Below are 23,799 nucleotides of genomic sequence, written 5' to 3'. Positions count from 1 at the left end.
CAAGATTTACATTTAGGTTTTTTATGTGTGTTCTGATCCGCACACCGAATGGTTGAATATAGCTGGGTCTTTCCTCATACAAATCCAAATATTGAGGTTGAAAGATTGGTTTGAAAGCTGGGTTGTGTTGATTTGTCTTTATTTTTAATGCATACTGGAGAGATAATTCCAAGCGTCTAATATAAAGAGGTGGTTCATTTGCTTCAGTGTATAGGCTTTGAGCAGGTGAAGTTCTGAAAGCTCCAAGAGCTAGTCTAAGTCCTTGGTGGTGTACAGGATCCAGCATTTGTAAATAAGATTTTCTAGCGGAGCGCCACAGCAGAAAGAATCACCAACTTTTTACACAGCGCATGCACTAACAGCTGTAACCCAGTACTGGGAAACATCCATACACTCTCATTCACACACATACACTACGGACAATTCACCTATACCACATGTCTTTAAACTTGTGAGGACAACCAGAGCACCCGGAGGAAACCCACGCCAACATGGGGAGAACATCCAAACTCCACACAGAAAAGCCAACTGACACGGGTGAGGCTTAAACCAGCGACCTTCCTGCTGTGAGGCGATATCGCTACCCACTGCGCTGCCCGGGGGTAACAAAATTGAAATTACAATTTTTTTTAAACTGCTTTTATTCTAGCCGAAAAAAATAAATAAATAAGACTGTCTCCAAGAGAAAACGATATTATCGAAAATACTGTGAAAAATGTCTTGCACTGTTAAACATCATTTAGGAAATATTTGAAAAAGAAAACCAAAATCACAGGAGGGTGAATAATTTTGACTTGAACTCCATACGCTGAGCACTGAAACTTTTCAAGATATTTCAATAACCATCCTCTCCCTCCTCCATTACTCAATGACCTGCACAACCACACACCACGGTTGAAGTGACCAAACAACTCTGTGTTTTGCAACATGAGCATTGCCAAATATTTGACCAACCTTTGAACTAAATGAAGGGGGGGGGGGGGGGGGGGAGAAAACATGACCTGAAGCAAAAATGTGTTTCCTCTTTCTGAAGAAAACACACGCAATGATGGCTGATTCCCTGCAGTGTGCTCGAGCTGTAACTAACAGTACCTGAGGAACATTGCTGGTCACCCAGTCGGCATTGGGAAAGATCTCGTCCCACATGATAAGGCATCTGGCCAGCGTCTGTACAGAGAACAAAGCGAGAGATCAACATTTCACACTGAATTGCGAAAAAGGAAATGTTTGTACATCACTTTCTTTAGAAGCGTTGCTGTTTATAGGCTCTGTTCCAAATCCTAGTGAACTGCATAGTCTATATTAGTGATGGGAAGTTCGAATCATTTTACTGACTCGGATCTTTGAGTCTTGTTTATCGAAATGAACAAATCTTTTTTCGAGTCATTTCGATAATTTGGTTTAATTTGCAAAAATATTATTAAAATGTTACAAATTGCTTCCAAACACATCTACAACTAGCCCAAAAGGTTGATCACACGACAAATAAGTCATAAGTAGAATACTATAAGAAGGAGAAAATAATAATTCAGTGTTTACCTGCTCTTTTGTCTATAAAGATATTGTTATCTCTTTGCTCAGCTCACCTCTTCATGTCTTCAAATGTCAGTGGTTCGTTCACGTTAAACTGACAGTCACATATAATCTTAACCAATGTACACAGTCTGAGCCGATAGGAGCCATGATAATTAGTTCACCTTTCAAGTCTTCTGGTTCTTGAGTCGTTCGTTCATCACGTGACAGAATGACTAAAACCCGAGGACTAGAGATGAACTGATCAATTATTTTTCCGGCTCTAAACGCATATTATTGGCCCGAGAGGAACGAATTACTCAAATCTGATATAGGACTCGAGAGATGAACAGTTTAATTCTTTTTCCAGCTCTAAACGCATATGATTGGCCCGTGAGGAACGAATGACTCAAACTCGATACAGGACTCGAAAAACAAACGGTTCAATTCTTTTTCCGGCTCTAAACTCATATGATTGGCGTGTGATGAACAAATGACTCGAAAGAGGACTCGTAAGATGAATGGATCAATTCTTTTTCCGACTCTAAACGCATATGATTGGCTTCTGCCTTTCCGCGATGAATGATTCAAAAGTCTTAAAAGGAACGATACCACCTGCACAAATGTGCGCACGCGCGGATGAACAAATCACTCCCTGAGAGGACTCGTAGTTCCCTAATCACATTGAAGATTTGTTCATAATGAATGAATCGTTCATAAACGACCCATCACTAGTCTATATACCAGTTTCCTTGTAAGGATAAATTTTTGAATAAAAAAATTGCAAATAGATACTCTAGATACTAAAGAGCCTTTGATTATGAACAAGATTTGACGAGAAACTGAAGTATGCGATGACAAAAAAAAATCATTCATTCATTTAGGCGGAAGTGATGCTTTGAATGTTGATATCTCCCGAATGTAAATTGTCACTCGCTTGAAGCAGCACTAGCTAAATATCCTTAAGGCTAACACACTGATACTAAGGCTGTACTCACACTATGTACAGTTGCCTCGAACCAGTTACAGTTTCCCCCGACGGCTCGCACTCACATACAATCGGGCCTGGGCACGCTTACGTCATCGATGCTGCGCTGTTCAGTGAGCGCTCTCGCTCAGCACAGTGGAGATTTCTCTAGTTATATCCCTTCAGTCGTTTGTTATGCAGTGACATGCAGTCAAATATTTCGCCAAACAGTCCTTAGGGATGCGGTGACACACAGTCAGATATTTCGCCGAACAGATCCGCCCCTTTTGGCGCTCATAAACAATCATAAAGCCCTCGTGCTGCAGGAATGAGGAGGTCTGCTGAAGGTGCAGCTGTCGTGCAGTGAGGGGTTTGCGTCTTTAATAAACTACGACAGTTTGCGTTCACTGAACAGTAAGTTTCGCTTTCAGTTTCGGGCTTAGGCGTGTTTTGCACTCACACTACAAGCGTACCGCGCCAAAGCCCAAGTGAACCGCGCTCAGGCACACCTCTTCCAACCGGGCCAGGGCCGGCCAAGTGAACCGTGCTTGAGCCCGATTCGGCGCACTCACATTTCTCAAACGATCCAGGAAACGGGCCTGGGCACAGTATGGATAGCATAGTGCGAGTAGGCCCTTACAAGTAAAATACTTTATTTTAAATTCATGGGACCTTTAAAAGATCCCCTTTAAAAGCTCAGTGGGGCCTATTGCTCAAATATGCACATAAAAACGGATTTACAATGACTCAGGTTTGACAAATTTAGGTGCTATTGTGCATTTTGTGCAATTCAGCGATCAGTGAACTGACTACTGAACTAGGGAGCCGATTGAGACGCACCCATAGTCTGCTGGTCAAAAAAACAACCTGAAAAGGAAGTGATGTCCATTAACACACACAGCAGGGTGGAAAATGACCCCATATCTGACCTTAAAAGTCATCGTAAAACATGAGAAGAGTTGGTAAAAGTCATGACATGAGGTGTAAATGTGCAGGAGCCCATGAGCCCAGAGGCCAGAATGAGAAGCTGTAGTGTTTTCTCACCCTCAGCAGCAGGAACTCAGGCTTGATGAAGTCCAGCAGGAACATGGTGTCTGGGGCTTTCAGCCAATCAGCAACGGACCTGCAGGAGGCCGGAGAAACAGGTGTGAATGCAAAAGAGCAGAGCAAGCCGGATGAAGCCCGCTTTCATCTCACACTGCTGAATATGTGGAATAAGTGGCCTTTTCATACACAAAAAAGAGGCTTTCGGCATTCACAGTGTAATGTTTTTTGACTTTAAAGGTGAAGTGTGCGATTAAAAATATTAAAAATAATAATGCTCAGCTTTTTAGGTAAGCTTAATTGATTTAGAATTGAATTTTTTTTGAAGAGTTTAACACTGAGATTATTTTTAAAAATAGCTCAGTATTTTATCTGAAATGAGTGAATGATAAAACAAATCAAACTCACCTATTATTTGTTTTGAGGTAAATCATGGCCAGAGCAAGTGTAGCCCCAGGACAAGTCACGTCTACATTGATGGTGTCACCTTCCTATTAAAAACACAAACAGTTCATCTGTTTAGCCTTTTCACCAATACTAGATAATGAAAGGTATGTTCAGCAAACTATTATTCTTCTTACTGATATTGAGCCGATTAATCAAATATATGTACAATTTAAATGAATTTAAATTTCTGTAGATGGTATTTGTTATGATGTAATATTTTGTTACTGGAAACAGTCGATCATCTGTGTTTATATATCAAATCAACCTCTTTTTTTATGTTTTTACAGCAAACAATTTCATGAGCTCAAAAAAATCTCATTATTTGTCATTTTAAATCTTTATTATTTTAATTAGGATTTTTATTAGTTCTGTTTTGGTAACTATTTATATTGTGTATAGACCAGTAGACCTTCTTTTCGGCGTAGTCCCTTAATGTTGTTATATTTTGATATAAATATATATGTCACGCTGAATAATAATGGCTTATAATTTCACCAATATTTTGCCATTTTAATCACCAAAAGTATTTGTACTATTAAAGCACCCTACTTAAAACACCCTACTTGCAAAATTTGTTAGTAATAATAATAATAATAATAATAATATAAAATAATATGAAAAAATAAAATAATAGTAATAATATTAAAAAATAATATTATTTAAGAAATAAAATATTCACAACAATAATAATACCAAACGCACTAGACACCCTACCTGCAATAAACATGTATTTGATAATAATAGCAACAATAATATTAATAAAAAAATAATAATAGTAATTATACAAATGAAAATAATGATAATAATATTAAATATAAAATTATTAAAACGTAATAAATATAATAATAAATAAAATAATAGTAACAATATTTAAAAATAAGATTTAAAAAATTAACAACAACAACAACAATAATAAATACATTATCGACACCCTACTAAAAAATTTATATGTATTTGATAATAATATTAAATATTATTAATACTAAAATTATTACGCCTTCCACTGCCCCTCTTCCAAACGGTTGGTCATGTTTTTACTGTTTTAAATAATGACTGTTAAAGTCCTTAAAAAAACGACTGTTTAAAATACTAGCTTACACACACAGCATTGCTGGTTTACAAAAAAAATAAAAAAAATCAAGCAAGCATCCTGTTGCATTACTACAACACTTGATTTTGGTTTTATTGCAAAAAAACAGGGAAACATGTTAATGAGAATATTTTATCTTAATATTAAAATATTCTAATTAAATTGGTCTTACAGTTTATATTTTCAGGTTTTTCATAGTAACAGACATATCAACCATTTGGTAGAGGCTGAAATTTCAGAAATTATGAGATGTGTTGAAAAAAATGCATTGAGTCTTTTAACTTTAAAAGAAATTAAGAGATAAGAAATGCAATCCATACATTTTTTTTCTTGGTGGGGTAGTTAAAGTGATAAAATATTAAATAATAATAATAATAATAATAAAAATGAACCGAATAATAGTTATACAGAAAATAATAATTATAAAATAATAATGATACTAAGTGCAATTATATTCAATAATACTATTAACAACATTATCAATTATAATAATAAAAATTAATGAAATTGTATAATTGGAAATTATATTAAACAAAATAATAATAATAATAATAATAATAATAATAAACATTTATTATTATTATTATTATTATTTATTATTATTATTATTATTATTATTATTATTATTAAGAAATGCAATCCAAATAAAAAAAAATTTGGTGGGGTAGTTAAAGTGATGAAATATTAAATAATAATAATATTAATTAAATAAAATAATAGTTACAGAGAATATAATAATATTTATTATTATTAAAATTATTATTATTATAGTTTAAATTATATTCAATAATAATAACAATATTAATAATATTAATAATAATAATAAATACAATTATATTAATTGAAATTATATTAAACAAAATAATAATAATAATAATAATAATAATACAAATAAAATTAATACATTTATAATTATTATTACTGTTATTATTACAAGAGTATTCAATGTATTTTTAATTTAGAAAATTTGTTTGATAAAGACCCCAAAATGGGGCATCTTTCATGTACTGTAGCTATTTCTGAAACAAAATATGGTCATTTACCGATGCCACATATTTCTTCAGAAGCATAACTTGGTTTACTCTTACGAGAAATTAAACTGTAAAACAAACCACATGCGAGCCGTGGCATGACTATGAAAGAGAGAGAGAGAGAGATATTTATAAATGCCACAAACTAAGAGGTAAAGAGTAAACAGATCTGTATTAAGTTTTTTAAAAAATATATATATATGCATGTATTCTATTGCTTTATGTATACTGTATATATTCCTTTCCATTTTATTATATATTATTATTGTTTTCATTAATGTTGCTATTACTACTATTTTTATATTGGCTTTTTTACCCTCCTCTGAACACTTTGGTAATATGCACCATTGTATGTCATGCCAATAAAGTGAATTTAATCGACTAGAGAGAGCTTTAGATGAACGTCAGTATTAGCGGACTCCACCTTGATCTGATAGCTGGGAGATTTGTGTTTCTCTCTGTTGATGCCAGCATGAGTGCGGCGATGACCTCCCACCATGTACTGATAGAGCTGCTCGGGCACGTTCAGGTCACTCATCCCGATCAGGTTACTGCCGTGCTGAAGAGAAAAACAGGAGAAAACGCAGACTCAGCATGGAGAAAACATTACTTACAGATTCTCACAGATGAACACTATTCCTGATAAATACTACTTTACAAATAACCATATACACTGCAAAAAAAACATAAAAAAACGAGTCTCGTTTCTACTCCAAATATCTAAAAACTCCTCAAAAATCAAGAAGCATTTTTTTCCAGGAAGAGTAAAATAAATGAAAAGATTTGATGTAAAAGCCGCTAAACGCCACTTCCACTAAAAATGAGCTAATGGCATTGAGTGAAAGCTTTAGGCACATAGTACACTATCAACAAATAGATTTGCTTCAAATCATCTAAAATCGCAGCGTCAGCGCATTCAGAAATAACAGTTTGTTGGCAAAAGCTGCTAAACGCCACTTGCCTTTGACAGCAAAAGCTGCTATATCCCGAGAACCAATCAGAAGGCGTGAATCGAATCACGTTTTCAACGTAGCAGCGCACTGATACGCCGGCTTTTAAAAGGAGACCAGTTTACTCCGCTTACAATTTCGATTTTAAAAGACGGAGTTTGATGAACTGGATGTGCCTGCCTGACTGTCAGTGGATGGCAAACGAAAACATCCCCTCATCTCAAAACTCTGTGTACTATAAGAAAAAGAAAACACACTGTACAGTCGGAGGTGTTGCATGCATTCATAACATTTGTTTGCACAGCTACGCTACTTTGAGTGAGTTAAATAATAATAATAATAATAAAAATGAACCAAATAATAGTTATACAGAAAAAAATAATTATAAAATAATAATGATACTAAGTGCAATTATATTCAATAATAATATTAACAACATTATCAATTATAATAATAAAAATTAATAAAATTATATAATTGGAAATTATATTAAACAAAATAATAATAATAATAATAATAATAATAATAATAATAAACATTTATTATTATTTATTATTATTATTATTGTTATTATTATTATTATTATTGTTGTTATTATTATTATTATTATTATTATTATTAAGAAATGCAATCCAAATAAAAAAAATTTGGAAATCAAAAATCGAATCACGTTTTCAACATAGCAGCGAACTGATACGCCGGCTTTTAAAAGGAGACCAGTTTACTCCGCTTACAATTTCGATTTTAAAAGACGGAGTTTGATGAACTGGATGAGCCTGCCTGACTGTCAGTGGATGGCAAACGAAAACATCCCCTCACCTCAAAACTCTGTGCACTATAAGAAAAAGAAAACACACTGTACAGTCGGAGGTGTTGCATGCATTCATAGCGTTTGTTTGCACAGCTACGCTACTTTGAGTGAGTCCGATTTACTATACATTAAACGGCAACTGTGTTTCACGAAAGACAGAGATAAGACGTCTTTCTTTTATCCCACGTGGATGCTATGAGGATAAACAAGAGACCAAGACCTTGAGTATGGTGAGAATGAATGAATGACAGCTTCTAAAATTGTCTGAGAGGCATCCCCTTTTGCCCAGTAGGCCTACCTTGTGTTTTATTTGCTAATTTAAGCTATTTTTAAAAGATGAATTTAATGTATAAAACTATACATAATATTTATTACTTCATACTACCTGTACGTCTGATAAGCTTTTTATATTAATGGACAACGCACAGATATTGATGTTTCACAATGTTTTTACACTACATTATTTTAATCTACCAAGCTCAGCTTACAATGTTTACAATGTTCTACTTACATTAAATCTAAATCCCAAATATCAGAAATGACAACAGATTGTTGAGATTTAATTAATGTCAGTTATAATGTTAAAGATTAATGCACTTACTTCACAGATTTCATTCCTTTATTTTTCTTCTGCTTTTTCCCCGGTTTATCAAGCTGCCACTTACTTGACAGATTTAGATATTTTTAATTTTAGGTGTTTTATGTTTAGTAAAATCATTTCAAATTGAATCGTTAGTTAATTTTAACTAATTACACTGTCTTGTCTCAAGAGGTGGATTTAGAGGTTTACAATATTGTAAAAATAAATTAATAACAACAACAACAATAATGAATACATTATCGACACCCTACAAAAAAATGTATATGTATTTGATAATATTATTAAATATTATTAATACTAATATTATTACGCCTTCCGCTGCCCCTCTTCCAAACGGTTGGTCATGTTTTTACTGTTTTAAATAATGACTGTTAAAGTCCTTAAAAAAACGACTGTTTAAAATAATAGCTTACACACACAGCATTGCTGGTTTACAAAAAAATTTTTAAAAACCAAGCAAGCATCCTGTTGCACTACTACAACAATTGATTTTGGTTTTATTGCAAAAAAACAGGGAAACATATGTTAATGAGAATATTTTATCTTAATATTAAAATATTCTAATTAAATTGGTCTTACAGTTCATATTTTCGGATTTTTCATAGTAACTGAATTATCAACCATTTGGTAGAGGCTGATATTTCAGAAATTATGAGATGTGTTGAAAAATGCATTGAGTGTTTTAACTTTAAGAGACATTAAGAGATAAGAAATGCAATCCATACTTTTTTTTTTTTTTGGTGGGGTAGTTAAAGTGATAAAATATTAAATAATAATAATAATAATTATCTTTAGTTAATTTTAACTAACTACACTGTCTTGTCTCAATAGGTGGATTTAGAGGTTTTTGCAAAAAAAAGCACAAGTGGATGTAGCTGGTTGACGCAAAAGAAAATTTACCAAAGAAAACCAAAGAATTGGCTAAAGTAACACTTAAAAAAATAATAATAATAATAATAATATATATATATATATATATATATATATATATATATATATACACACACACTAGCTAATAACCGTATCATTACATATAAAATGAAACTTCTGAACCTAATCAGAGGAGCCTGATAGAAAATGCTCATTTACAAGAAAAGAGGTCTGATGAATTTGGAGGGTTTTGCATCTGAACTCTTCAAATATTCCCTTCTTTTCAGAAATAATGAGCCAAAAATGAAGTGAGTTTCTTCTGCTTTTATTATTATAATTTCTTATAATTTATTTGTTTTCTATTCTCTTGTTCTTTTTGCAAAAGTATAAAAGAAAATATGGAAACTCTTATGCTAGTTCAAGCATGTTTGTACTGTACTCCACTAAATAAAATTTAAGTGAGATATTCCTTGAAGCAAGATAAACCATCCGACAAAATAATCTTGTTTTCACTTTAAAATTGAAAAACTTTAAAAACTTTTGATCTTACCTCATTGGCAGATTATTTAGCTTGTTTTAAGGAAAAAAATCCCTTAATTTTGACTTATTATTTATAAAAAACAAAACTAAATGTTCTGCTTGTCTAGTAAATGTTAGTTGATATAATAATGTCTAAACTGTTTAGACTAGAAACAAGACAAAATCTTTAACAAAGAAAAGCATCTTGTGCGTCTAGTATTGCTAAATACTATTATTAATTATTCATATTGTGAACCAACTTTTATTGTTGTTTTCATTATCAACAATATATAAATGATTAGCTCTCCTGTGAAATTTGACATCTGCTGTTTAACGAAAATATGTTTTTTTAAAAAACCATAATAGTTTTAATAACCCATTTCTAATAACTAATTTATTTTGATCTTGCCATGATTTCAGTACATAATATTTTACAAGGTACTAGTATTCAGCTTAAAGAGACATTTAACGGATATTTAGGATAACAAGGCAAGTTGTTGAGCAACAGTGATTTGATTTTACTTTTTTTTTTTTTTACATATTTATTAATATATAATTTATTCCAGTCAAACTAAAAGAAATAAGACCTTCAGGAGAAGACAAATATAATAGGACAAACTGTAAATAAATGCCCTTGCTCTGTAAGGCCGTACTCACACTAGGTACAGTTGCCTTGAACCAGGCCAAAGCATGCTTGACCCCCTCCCGTCTCCCCCGACGGCCTGCACTCACAACATAAACGGGCCTCGGCACGCTTACGTCATCGCTGCTGCTCTGTTCAGTGAGAAGCGCTCTCTCACTCAGCAGCACAGTGGAGATTTCTCTAGCTATATCGTGTCAGTTGTTTGTTATTTAGTGACATGCAGTCAAATATTTCACCAAACAGTCCTTAGGGATGCGGTGACATGCAGTCAGATATTTCGCCGAACAGATCCGCCACTTTTGGCGCTCATAAACAATCATAAAGCTCTCGTGCTGCAGGAATGAGGAGGTCTGCTGAAGCTGTGCAGCTGTCGTGCAGTGAGGAGTTCTCGTCTTTAATAAACTACGGCAGTTTGCGATCACTGAACAGTAAGAATGATTAATAAATCCATATGTAACAGTCCCTTAAAAGTCACGTCTCGCTTTCAGTTTCGGGCTTTGGCGCGTTTTGCACTCACACTACAAACGTACTGCGCCAAAGCCCAAGTAAACTGTGTTTGAGCCCGATTCAGCGCACGCACACTTCTCAAACGATCCAGGAAACGGGCCTGGGCACTGTACGAATGGCATAGTGCGAGTAGGCCCTAAAACAACACTTGAGAAATATTTGAAAAACGTCAGTATTTTCATCAAATGATCATTGATATAAAGATCATTGGCATCATTAGCAAACATCAGGATCTTTTGAGAAAGCACTTCAGAAAGACACTGACCCCGAGGCAGACCATGCCGAGTGCCAGTCCTGCAGCTAGAGAATATGACTCTCTGTCCGTGCAGTATTCCATCTCTGGACCCGGCGGACGACCTGGGGAAACACACAACTGTTACAGAAACACAAAGATGAAAGAAAAGCTTATTTGCTCCAACATTATGTTAAAGCGTCAGTTCACCTAAATTAAAGATTCTGTCATTTACTCTTTTATGTCTGCATTGACATTGGTAGCAATTGACTTCCACACTATATCCTAATAAGGATCTCAATAGAAAATGATTCCTAAATTCTTCAAAATATTTTATTTTGTGTTTATTAGAAAAAAGAAGAATCTCATGAAGGTCGGAAACCACAGTTTTTTTTTTTTTTTTGAGTGAACTAGCAATTTAAACCACCAATAAACCTACCCATATCAACAAATCAACCCATAACTTTACCCCTATCCCACCTCAAAAGAACTGTGTTATTGCAATACAAAATTAACAAATGACAAAAATTTTATTCTATGCATTCACATCGCCGCTGGCAAGAGTCTCGAAATTTGGTCTTGCCTCCCTGCTGACAACACTGTCAATCGTCACAGCTCCACTGGTGACAGCATCAAGATTCACTACCTTAATCTCTTATTTGAAGGGTTGCAGCATATCAGCAAATCAGTTATTGTATATTTATGCATAAAAACATGTTTCTAGAGGGAAAATGTTGCGCACCTTTAATCAAACTCATTTAACTTTTGAAGATCAAGTTGTTGCGTGTGGTGTGGCTTTGCTCCACTTATTCAATATCTGCCCATATGTCTCAAATATTCTGAAGCAGCAATACTGTTTTGTACTGTCGTTATAGTTAGCATAAGCATGGTTTCCGCTACATGCATTGGTCCGTGATGGGGCGCCACACCAAAATTCATCCCGCCACGGCTGCATTACAGCTTCTCATTCAAAACATTCAGTCGTTTTTTTGTTTTTTTTTAATAGCGGGTTATAATCGCAACTAAACGTATTAAAAGGTAAGTGAATTCTAACAGCGCAAACTTTTCTGTAACCGTAGTAGTGCTGTGCGTTTTTTGTTTAACCCTTTAGGTGACTAACTGACTGACTGACTGACGCCACAGCTGAAAAAAAAAAAATCCTAGAGTAAACACTGATGAGATTCCCGCTTTTTTTCAATATTTAACATTAATGCAAATAACAAACAGGGACACATAAATAATTGGAAATCCGACGACTGCAATAATCAAACCCTTGGGAACAACTGTGGTCAGAAAAAAGATCATAGGACTGTGTTCTCTGGAAGCATCTCAATTGGTGAACTTCTACATTTCGATTGGCTGACTGTGAACCGCATCACAGCTCATTACCATAGAGCTAACTCGAGTTAAACTCTCGACGCCGACATGCTGGTAATGACTTCCGGCTACTTTGATGCTCTCGTTGGCGGGGGTGTGAATGCACAGTTGGCGTTAGAGTAGGCGGCCAGTCTTCATTGATTGCACATTCCAGCAGTAAGAGCGGAGTGTGAAGATTTAAATAGGAGAATAATAACACAGTTTTGCTTAATATATTGCAATGCACACAACAATATGGGTGACATATCAGAGTTTAAAAGAGGACAATTGGTTGGTGCATATCTCGCTTGCTCATCTGTGGCCAAGACAGCATGTCTTTGTGATGCATCAAGAGCTGCAGTATCCAGAGAAATATCAGCAAACCACCAAGAAGAACCACCACATTAAACAGGAGTAATTGTGGACTGTGCATAAAGACACACACACACACACACACACACACACACACACACACAAACACAAACACAAACACACAAACACAAACACACTGACCGATCTCTGCCAGCAGCACCTCTGCGTTGTGCCGGTGTCCGGTGCCCTGATAGACCAGGCCGATGCCGACCACAGCAGCCACCTGCACACTGTGTGGGACGTCCAGCTCGGTGGAGGTCGGCGGCAGCAGTGCAGGGATGTGGATGCTCAGCAGACGAGTGATGGACATGTCCATGGTGCCCAGTTTAGCAGCAGAAACACCCAAAAGCAGCCCGATACTCGTCATTTCATGACCCTTAGAAAGAGGAGAAGATATATGTATAAGAGATGCACGGTATGAAAATTTATTTCAGATAAATGATAATTAAGTTCTTCTCATGCCCGATACTGATAACTGATGCTAATATTTAGATCAACTTTATATTATAATCTGAATCTAATCTGCAGTTATTTTTGGACACAAAAATCTCAAAGCCTCATATCCTCAATCCTCAACGCAAACATCAGGGGTCCGTTCTTCGTACCTCAATTAAATAATCTAAGATGATTTGGCAGTTCCTGGATCTGTTAATCTTGATAACTGATCTCATGCTAATTTGGTTCTTCAAACAAGTTCGCGAATCAGATTAAAATGTCTGGATAAACTGATCTGAGATCGCTGCGTGTGTTGTGAAGGACTGATCTATCGATCCATGAAATCATGATCAGCAATGCGATGATTGGCTGACGGCACAGCAGCATAGTGGCATCATCTGATTAATATTAAATCATCCATGTGAGCATAATTTCATCAAATTAGCAGTAAACGGTTTATTAAATATGACACGCAATAACTTTCTACGTTTGTTGTGAGCTGCAGGCTTTCCACTTTCATGTGTCGAGAGTATTCATCATGTATTTTAATGCATATCAGTGTATTTAGTTCTACATTTAGAGAAGATTTTCTTTATTATAGTAGCCCAGGCCTACTCAAGTTTTTTTAATCGGCGTAAGGAATAACTGTATAAATCAATTTTGCATCATAAAAGCATTTTGATATCGGTGAAGGTGTCAATCACTGGCATATTAGTGATCAAAACACGTGCTTGACTGCATAAATTATTACCTTTTTTTTTTTTTAAACTTGAATAATGTGCATGTACGCGTTTAAAAAGTTCATATCAATAAATTCTCTCTTTGAACCACCAGGTGGCATTCGTTTACTTTTATTTCGGAGAGCAGATTCGTAAGTTTTATTAATATTTATTTTTAACATACACACTGTAATAGATGTGCCAGGCATGAAAGCTTGACAGGTGTAGCAACAGTAACTAAGAAGGGCGGGGCTTAACGAAGAGTCAATTGTTTTGCATTTTATTATTTTTTTTATTAATTTATTCACTTTTTTTCCCAGTTAAAAATCTATTTTCCAATAATATTTAAAAATATATATAAACATTATTTTCCATTCATTCATTCATTCATTTTCTTGTCGCGTAGTCCCTTTATTATTCCGGGGTCGCCACAGCGGAATGAACCGCCAACTTATGAAGCAAGTTTTTACGCAGCAGATGCCCTTCCAGCTGCAACCCATCTCTAGAAAGCATCCACACACACATTCACACACACACTCATACACTATGGACAATTTAGCCTACCCAATTCACCTGTACCGCATGTTTTTGGACTGTAGGGGAAACCGGAGCACCCGGAGGAAACCCACGCAAACGCAGGGAGAACATGCAAACTCCACACAGAAACACCATCTGAGCCGGGGCTTGACCCAGCGACCTTCTTGCTGTGAGGCGACAGCACTACCTACTGCGCCACTGCTTCACCCTATTTTCCATTCATAAATAAGCAAAATATTTAGCAGGATTTGCATGCCCTTTGCTGCATAGAATTCATTAAAATAGAAGTAAAATAACATTTTAACATAAGTTATTTTTAAAAAAAGCTCCTAAATGGTTTTGCATTTTGTGATTTTTTAATTTTTTCAGTTGAATAAAAGATTATTTTCCATTCATCATTGAAGATTTCCTAAAAAATAGGGTAAAAATCTCATCTCGTGAACCCAATCTCATGTCTTGTCTCGTGGAGTAAGCGTCTCATCACACCCCTACTGAATAAGATCAAATAAAAAGTACAAACAGGGTCTGGTTTCCACAGTATTGATGCTAGGGGGTTCTGATTGGTTTCTAAGTAAAAAAAAAAAAAAAAAGACTGAAATTATACATCATGCAGGCTTACAGTGAGCACACACACACACTTGATTGATTCATTCATTAAACTCCCTCATTCATTTATTTTTTTTCGACATGTGCATGAAACAGGATGTTTTTGGAGCCGATTCTTGTAAAACGGGCAGGAGTACTACGAGACAGCCGCTATGAGAGCGGGCAGTGTAAACACCAAGACTAGCTGAACGTAGCTCGATATAGCTTATAGATTACAGATACGCTCGGCGACCACAGAAACTATCAACAAAGCCTGGCCTGACTGGAAATGAGAGATCAGCACACGTTACTGGCCCTGTGAACTGTCAGAATGAAACTCAGCTCTACGTTTGCCTTTCATGTGAGAAAAACAACAGGATGAGAGCAAAAACCCCAGAAAACATGCAAACCCGAATGCTCCAATGCTAAAAATGGCGAGATAAGAGATTGGGGAAGAGGTCTTTGGCATTTAGGATGTCCTCAATGAACATTTCAGGGGAATTAATTACAAATAAAGAAAGAACTACTGACTTATTGGAGTCTACACGCAAGACTATTTCATCATGGGGTGTCTGATTTTAATTAACGCAACAATTTGTAATATTGTGTTGGATTGCATTGGAAGCCATTATGATAAATTGGTCTCGTTTTGTTCCTCTGTAATTAACGTCTGCCTACAACCTCCTGATTTCCTTCTAGATGTCTATTATAGATAAGCAGGTAGTCTCGGATGATTCGTTCTGTTCGCTACACGTGAATGTGTGAATTCGTCATGTGTTGTATGGCGTTTGATATCAGAGCCATCTTTGGTGAACATCTGCTGATGAGATTTTTGTGTTTTGCTTAAATTAATATGCTTAAATATGTTTTTTTAATTGCTATAATAAGACACAAATGTAGATACTAATCTAAGAAGTTTTAATCAGTATGCAAATTATTTACGGTACAAATTCATTTAAGGTGCCCTATAATGAAAATCTGGGTATACCGAGGCATAGTAGAATAATAACAGATCAGTATATGGAAATGGGCATACTGTGAGCCTCAGACACCACTGTTTCCTTTTTCTCATGTAAATTACACAAGTGGAAAACCACGGTGGACAACAGGCCAATCAGAAGACAAAACAAATTGTGATGAGATTCATGGGCCATTCCCTCTGCATTTGCATGTTTGGCCACTTTAGGTCATTAATCCGGACCTGTTGAGCACCCACCATCAAGAGAAGAGGACTCATATCTAGCTCTGAGACCATAAAAAATCTCTGAGGTCATTAATATGTACGCCTAATGCTGTGTTCACACCAGAAGCGGAACGCGCGGATAAATCGCACAATTCGCGCGTAAATAGGCGCGTAAACATTTGAGGTTACTCGCTTCATTCGCGCGCCAAACCCTGCTTCATTCGCGCGTCAAACCCCTCCCCGAATGCAGATTCGCGTGAAGGGCAGGGCTTCTGTCTGCCCAGTGACTCTAGCTTCATTGCTAAAGTGCTAACATGGATTTTATGAAGAAAATAACAGTGTTTATGTGCTTTATGAAGGATGATAAACAGCGTCGATACGTTTAGGGTCGTATCTGAGTCCACTACATCCTTTCAAAGGTGCATCCAGCTCTTTAAGCTTATAGACTCCTCCAGAAACTGAAGCTGGCTGATGGAGGTTTTCAGCGGTGCTTCTGACTGAGCCCAGCCCAGTTTGATGAACTTCTTGTCGGTGTCTGCTGGGGGATTTCCCCTGGGACACAGACAACAGGCGATACGTCACAATCACGCCCCCACAAGAGCAAGCTCCTGATTGGTTAACGCGGCGCGAATGTCCACTGAAGTTCAGATTTTTGAACTCGAGTGATTCGCGCGAAACGCACATTAAGCGTGTCAAACGCGCAAAACGCTCAATTCGCGCCACGCCATTCGCGCCGCAGGATGTCTATTCACGCGTTTGCATTGACTTAACATGTAAATTACTCGCGCTTGACGCGCGTTCCGTGTCTGGTGTGAACGCAGCATTAGGCTGCGTTTGAGAAGCCAGATGTTTTTTAGTGGGACAACAGTGATAGCTATCCTCCCTTAGTTATTTTACTTGTGCATTTCACTTACTATGCATGTATGTGAACTGAACTACCCTGATCCAGTTACTATGACCATTATTGTGAAGCTGCTTTGACACAATCTACATTGTAAAAGCGCTATACAAATAAAGCTGAACTGAATTGAATGCATGTGGGACTTTTATTTTGAAAATGCGAGCCCCAAATTGTTTAATGTGCAACGATAGCACAAGGCATGTTTCAAACCCACCTCGGGATGCAAAATGCAAGATTACACATTTCTTAATCTCCACTCTGAAGAGGCATAAGGGATGTTTAGTTAACATCTGTTGGTCATTTATAATGTTTACACATGTGGACTGCTGAATCGTATCAAACCACTCAGCTCAACTGTCATCTGTTCATGCAGAGGTTGATTTTAATTTTTGGCGGTGTTTTCATTGACTAGCTATTAAATACAACCAGATACATCTCTATCACTCTCTTTAGTCACATTTAATTATAATGTAGCATTTATTCACAAAAGATATGGTGAGCAAAATAGGCTGAAGTTACTCAGATTGGGTTTATATTGGTCTGGGTTCAGCATACATCAGGCTTTAAATATGGTCAATTGTGGACCTTCTGTCGGCACCAATAGCCTAGTGGTACTGTGCACTGTGCGACCCGAGTTCGATTCCCAACTCGAGGTCCTTTGCCGATCTCTCCCATCCCAATGCTTTCCTGTCTGATATCTCTACTGTCCTGTCATTATAAAGTAGAAATAATAATAATAATTCTGATTCTAAGGGTATTTTATGGAGTAAAAAAAAAACTTATAAACCCATTTATGAAGATTTTTCTTTTACTTGCCAAAGCCATAAACCTACTATGTTTTCAGAGAACAATTTAACTTATTAAACCAATGCGGCATATGTCGCCTTTAAGAACTGTTCACCTAGTGTTTGCTAACAAACAGCAGATAAAGTAGAACAGTTTTACATGTTAAAATGACCATTTCAATGGGTCAACTAGGGTTTTTTGTTTATATTTGCACTGTGGCCAAACTTGCTTTATTAATTGAAATAACATTGAAATAAACAGGGAAATTAAAGTAAGTAAAAATGAACATTGGAGGTCGAACTAAATTAAAACAGCTAAATTTTGCCTTGGCAAAATTAAAACAAAATGAATGAATGAATGAATGAATGAATGAATGAATGAATGAATGAGCGAACGAACAACAATGTAAGCTTTCCTCGTTCACTTGATGAAGTGGTATGCACTTTAACCCTTGTGTGCTGTTGGGAATGTTTCCATCCACTCTGAGCTGATTTTGAGTCTTAATTTGGCCACAACATTCTCTGTGTTTCAACAAATGGAATGAGTTTTGGTGACTAATCTTATTTTAATACATATTTTAGGAAAGCCTCTCAAATAATAACAAAAAAAAAAAAAACACTCAATACACTCTGGGCAGATGGACTACCCTTATGTTATGTTTGGGTCTGTTTTAGCCCCATTGACCTCCATTATAATCACATTTGTTGATGGTAAAGTCATGACAGCATATAACCATGCTTTCTTGATTGTTGCTGGTTTTGCTTTTGGGGAAGAGGTACAATTTGTGATTTTTACTGTTGCTCATCAGTTACAATGCAAAAAAGCTTAGATTCTGCCATCTATATGGAAAACAGTGTTTTGTGTGTGTGTGTGTGTGTGTGTGTGTGTGTGTGTGTGTCTGTGTGTGTGTGTGTGTGTGTGTGCGTGTGCGTGTGTGTGTGCGTGTGAGTGTAAAAGAGACTTTTACATACTCGATATGTCTGAGAAAATCAAAATAATCAGCTCTGCTCTCATACTATAGTAAGCATAGTAAGTGTATTTTTGCACAAAGACTATAATCTGCTGTTTTACGCCATATGAAAGCCAGTACATTTTTTGCACAGGCCTATCCAAAAGGTTAATGATGCCAACAGAAGATCAACAGTGAAAATTACATATTTTAGCTCTTTCCAACAGGACAAACCACCAACAATTGAGAATTCGTGATTATTTAATATTCAAAAATGTCATTACAATGTTAAACAATGTGGAAAAAACAGACCCAAACATAATGAAAAGGGAGTCAATTTGAACAATACACAAGTTAAACTGGCATCAAAGATTTTCTTGAGGGGACATGAGTGCGTTTCTAAAAGTGTGGAACAGAGCCATGGTCTGCAGGTGAACCTTAAACTAACCTTGGTGAGATAGTCATGGATGTTGAGAGTGGCTAGTTTGGTGAGGTGACCATTGAGGCCCAGTGCCATCAGGAAACCAGCATACTCATTGGCCAGTTCGGCACTTTTGGGTTTGTTGTAGGCGATCCAAGCGGACTCAACTTGAGAAGCAGGAGCGATTTTCAGGCCTGCCGCCACGCCGTTGTGAAAGCTGGGCCAGCTGGTCATGTTGGGTGGTACGTCGATGTTTCCACTGTTTAGGTCCACCATGGTGTTCCTGGGAGGAGCACGGCCTGGTGGGAAAAACACAATGGCAATCTCAATCGCTAGGTTCAACAGAAAATAATGTGTCTAAAGTATCTAAATGTAGGATTTGTGCATATGAGTTGCATAGGAAACACTATATGAATTACACACTTTCTGACATAAACTAAAGGATTTATTCATGAAAACATTTAGAAATAAAACTAAATGTAAAAAAAAAAAATTTAAATTAATACAATTAAAATAGTTTTAATAAAATAAATGTAAAAAAATATGTATCAAATTGTAATAATATATATGATAAAATATATTAATAAAATAAATATATAAAAAAATACAACAAGAAAAGAAAAAACAATTTTCATTAGTTTTGATTGAAAATTAGGGTTACTTTGCCAAATACTGACTTCTGAACTATGTCAGAAACCTTTCCTTTTTTATGCCGATTGTGGGCAATTAACAAAATGAAAAAATATACAATAATAAAACAAAACATTAAACTAAATAAAAACTTAAAAACTTAATACATTTAATTAAAAAAATAAATTAATTTACAAAATGAGAAATTTGTATTGTAATAAATAAAAAATATACAATTGTATTAAAAGTAATGCAAAAGATTTTTTTTAACATATTTAACATAAATAAAACAATAATAAAATGCAGTTAAATAAGAAAGTGGTGCATTTTACAGTGGGAAAGTGAAACAAATGGAGGTGTTTTAGTGCCCTTTTAGTTAGTAAATTACAGAGATAAACTAATAAACTTAATACAATTAATTAATAAAAAAATTAAAATAATGAAAATAATTGTATTAAAATAACAAAATATTAAGGGTAACGCAAAGCAAAGAAAAAAATAATATTAATAAAACATTAATAAAAATGCAGTTAAATAAGAATGGTGCATTTTACATTGGGAAAGTGAAACAAATGGTGTTTTAGTGCCGTTTAGTTAATTAACTACAGAGATAAATTAATAAACTTACAAGTAATGAATAAAATACATTTAAATAATAAAATAATTATATAAAAAAATATTAAAAGCAATGCAAAAAAAAAAAAAAAAAAAAAATATATATATATATATATATATATATATATATATATATATATATATATATATACACACACATACACAATATTAGTAAAACAATATTATTAATTATATTATATTAAAAATTAAATTATATTAAATTATTAATATACAATATTATTAAAACATTAATAATGCAGTTAAATAAGAATGGTGCATTTTACGTTGGGAAAGTGAGACAAATGAGAGTATTTTAATACCAGAGATACAGTATACAGAGATAAATCATAAAGCATCTAAAAAGCACTGCTCAGCTCCATCATGGTGTTTCTAGGAGGTGAATGTTCTGGTGGAAAAACCAAATGACAAACCCAACAAAAATAATGCATCTAAAATAAGAAAAAAGAAGATTTTACAGTGGGAAAGTGAAACATAAGGCATGTTTTAGTGCCCTTTAGTTAGTAAATTACAGAGGAAGAGGGTTACTATAAAATTACACTATGAACCATCTAGTAAAAAGAGCTGTTCTGTGCAGAGCCTTAATGTAGGATTTATGCATTTGAGTTGCATTGAAAATAAAAGAACCCACACATTTTGACAAAAGCTAAATGACTGTTTTCATTCTTTCATTGAAAATTAGGGTTACTGCGCCAAATATTGACTTCTTAACTGTCAGAAACCTTTGCTTAATAAGGCTGTTTTTGAGCAATTTGAAAATCTTTATAAACAAAACATAGACCAGACAAAATATTAAAATAAAACATTAAAATAAAATAGAGTTAACTAATTAATCAAATAAAATGTATTAATTAAATAAAATAATCTTATCAAAAGTAACACGTACAATTTTAATAAAATAAATTATTAAAAAAATTTGATTTATTAATAAAATCAAAGCAAAGAAAATAAAAAATGAATTCTTGTGTCATTAATTTACTTTTATATGCTGATTTGAAAACAGAACATTTATAAATACAACAAAAATTTCAAATAAAATACAATTAATAAAATAATAAATAAGTTAAAATACAATTTATTTAAAAATTTAAATAAATAAAATTTTATAAAATTATTTCAACCAATTAATCAAAATGAAGTTAGTTTTCCATTAAAACAAGCAAAATAATCATATTTCAAATAAAAAAAACAAGATTATTTTTCTGAAGTGAAATTACTTATTATCTTAGACTTATTTCTGAAAACAAAGCAATATTTTTACTAGTATTTTTTTTTTTTTACTTTACTTTACACTATTTTTAATGATAGTTTTACTATCATTGTATCAAAATGTTTCTTGATTTAAGAAGTTTAAGATATTTGCTAAGAAACAAGACAAAAACTCTCAGAAAGAAAACACTTTCAGCAGAGCATGAGGGCTCTTAAACTTGTAGTTTTTATTCTGGCACTGTAAAACTGTTCATTAAAGGAGCTGAAAGCATGGGTGTGCGTTTCTAAGAGTACCAGTCAGGTTGAGTTTGGGCACAGGCAGTGGTTCGGTTGGCACAGGGTGGTATGAGAAGAGAGTAAAAAGCCCTCGTCCCACTGGGAGAGACATGGTGCGCTGGCACAGCTGGAGGAGCCTGCAATAAAAAACAACAGCGGCATTCATGAACAGAAATGCACATCACTGTTTCCATACACATGTCCAATGTTTCGGTGTTGTCTGTCTTTACACACTTACGTAAAGGTTTGTTCAAAAGCACACACTCTTAAAACTGAAAAAGTTTCACAAGGGGGTTTTCACTGTGACGTCACAAGAAAAACGAGCACTTTAAAGTCAGGCTCCCATACATCTTACATTGATGTCCTTCAAGGGAATCAAGCATTAATTAAGGGGATCAAACCCCCCTTTAATTAACACCCTGTGTATGACATCACTTGAAATCTATCAATAGGAGTACTTCAGAGCTCACTTGTTCTCCTTCTCCTCAATGTACTCGTGGTCACTGATCTCCGGCAGATGTGGCACATTAACACGGACGGGTCTGGAGCTCTGGAGCAGCCGCCGCACCTCCTGCACCCTGAGATCCTGACTCCAGATGAGCGCGGTCACCTCGGGGTGAAGATCCGTCATGCCGTCCTCTTCCTCATCGGCTTCGCTGCTCACCGGCGGCTCCAGCATCACATTAAGACCCACCGTCTGCAGGAAACACAAACAAACGCAGCATTGTTCTCATCCTGCATAATTCATATAATGGAGGGGTCACTTCACATCAGAATTACTGTAATTACATGCTCCAAAACTAGATAATACCATCTTAAATGCTGTATTCAAGTCTTCAGATAGAAGCCATTTTCACTATGAAAAACACAATAATTTAGACTAAAAATAGGATTAAAATCTGCCCTAAGGTTTCTGTTTGAAATCTTGAATGATAATGAATATGTAAGTACAAACGTGCGCATTATAAAAGTCAAACTGTTCATTAGAAGCACAAACAAAACGAAAAATATTTCAAAAATTATATATTAAAAGGACCTGGGATTAGAGATCTCAGAAGATAACTGGACTAATGCTCGTCAAGTTATCAGGTCAGTTCTATTAACTCTAACCTCCAGCAGATGCAATATAAGGTAGTCCATAGCAATGACTGTAAAAAAATATGGACGACGCGACAGCCCCTTTTCCCATTGAACGCCTTGAGGGCAAAACGCCTGCTTGACGGGCACAAACTGTCGCAAAAGACTGCTGAAATTGGAGCCTTGACATGCACAGAAGGACTGTCTGATGGAGCCAGAGGAGGAGCCACGAAAATGAGCGGAGTCGAGCTTCCAACCAAACGCTTTATGTAAAATCAACCACGCCCCCCGAACTTCTCAGCATGGGTTTGCTGTCATATCAACACAAATGGATGTAATAACGTTAACAAATATGAGGGTTTTATATATTCAATCGCGCCAGCTCCAGGCCGCAGCGCATAACCTACTTGCGGCGTCGCGGGCTGATTCCGGCTCGCATGCGGCAGCGCCTGCTCGCTCGGCCGCCGCATCTGGCTCGATTGACTCGGGCTGGAATCGGGCAGTGA

The 23,799-nt window shown here is 35.3% G+C and overlaps 1 protein-coding gene across 9 annotated transcripts in view; it reads right to left on the bottom strand.

The window, feature by feature from the left end:
- Positions 1-23,799, bottom strand: part of anapc1 (anaphase promoting complex subunit 1) — a 181,950-nt gene that overhangs the window by 62,342 nt on the left and 95,809 nt on the right. For all 9 annotated transcript variants that reach the window (XR_015506403.1, XR_015506406.1, XR_015506404.1 and 6 more), the window contains exons 26-34: positions 22,687-22,913; positions 22,235-22,353; positions 19,496-19,767; positions 13,094-13,328; positions 11,258-11,349; positions 6,516-6,650; positions 3,932-4,014; positions 3,524-3,602; positions 1,093-1,167 (exon numbers count right to left, since the gene is read on the bottom strand). Coding sequence is in view for 4 of the 9 variants with exons in the window: in XM_087279784.1 (XP_087135910.1) it covers positions 1,093-1,167; positions 3,524-3,602; positions 3,932-4,014; positions 6,516-6,650; positions 11,258-11,349; positions 13,094-13,328; positions 19,496-19,767; positions 22,235-22,353; positions 22,687-22,913 (1,317 nt within the window). In the remaining 5 variants the exon portion in view is untranslated. The remainder of the gene's footprint in view (positions 1-1,092; positions 1,168-3,523; positions 3,603-3,931; positions 4,015-6,515; positions 6,651-11,257; positions 11,350-13,093; positions 13,329-19,495; positions 19,768-22,234; positions 22,354-22,686; positions 22,914-23,799) is intronic.

The sequence above is a fragment of the Danio rerio genome, chromosome 13 (genome assembly GCF_052040795.2).
Source record: "Danio rerio strain M-AB ecotype USA chromosome 13, GRCz13ab, whole genome shotgun sequence".
NCBI classification, from domain to species: Eukaryota; Metazoa; Chordata; class Actinopteri; order Cypriniformes; family Danionidae; genus Danio; species Danio rerio.
Note: the sequence above shows the minus strand (reverse complement) of the source record. Positions and strands in the feature narration are given on the sequence as shown.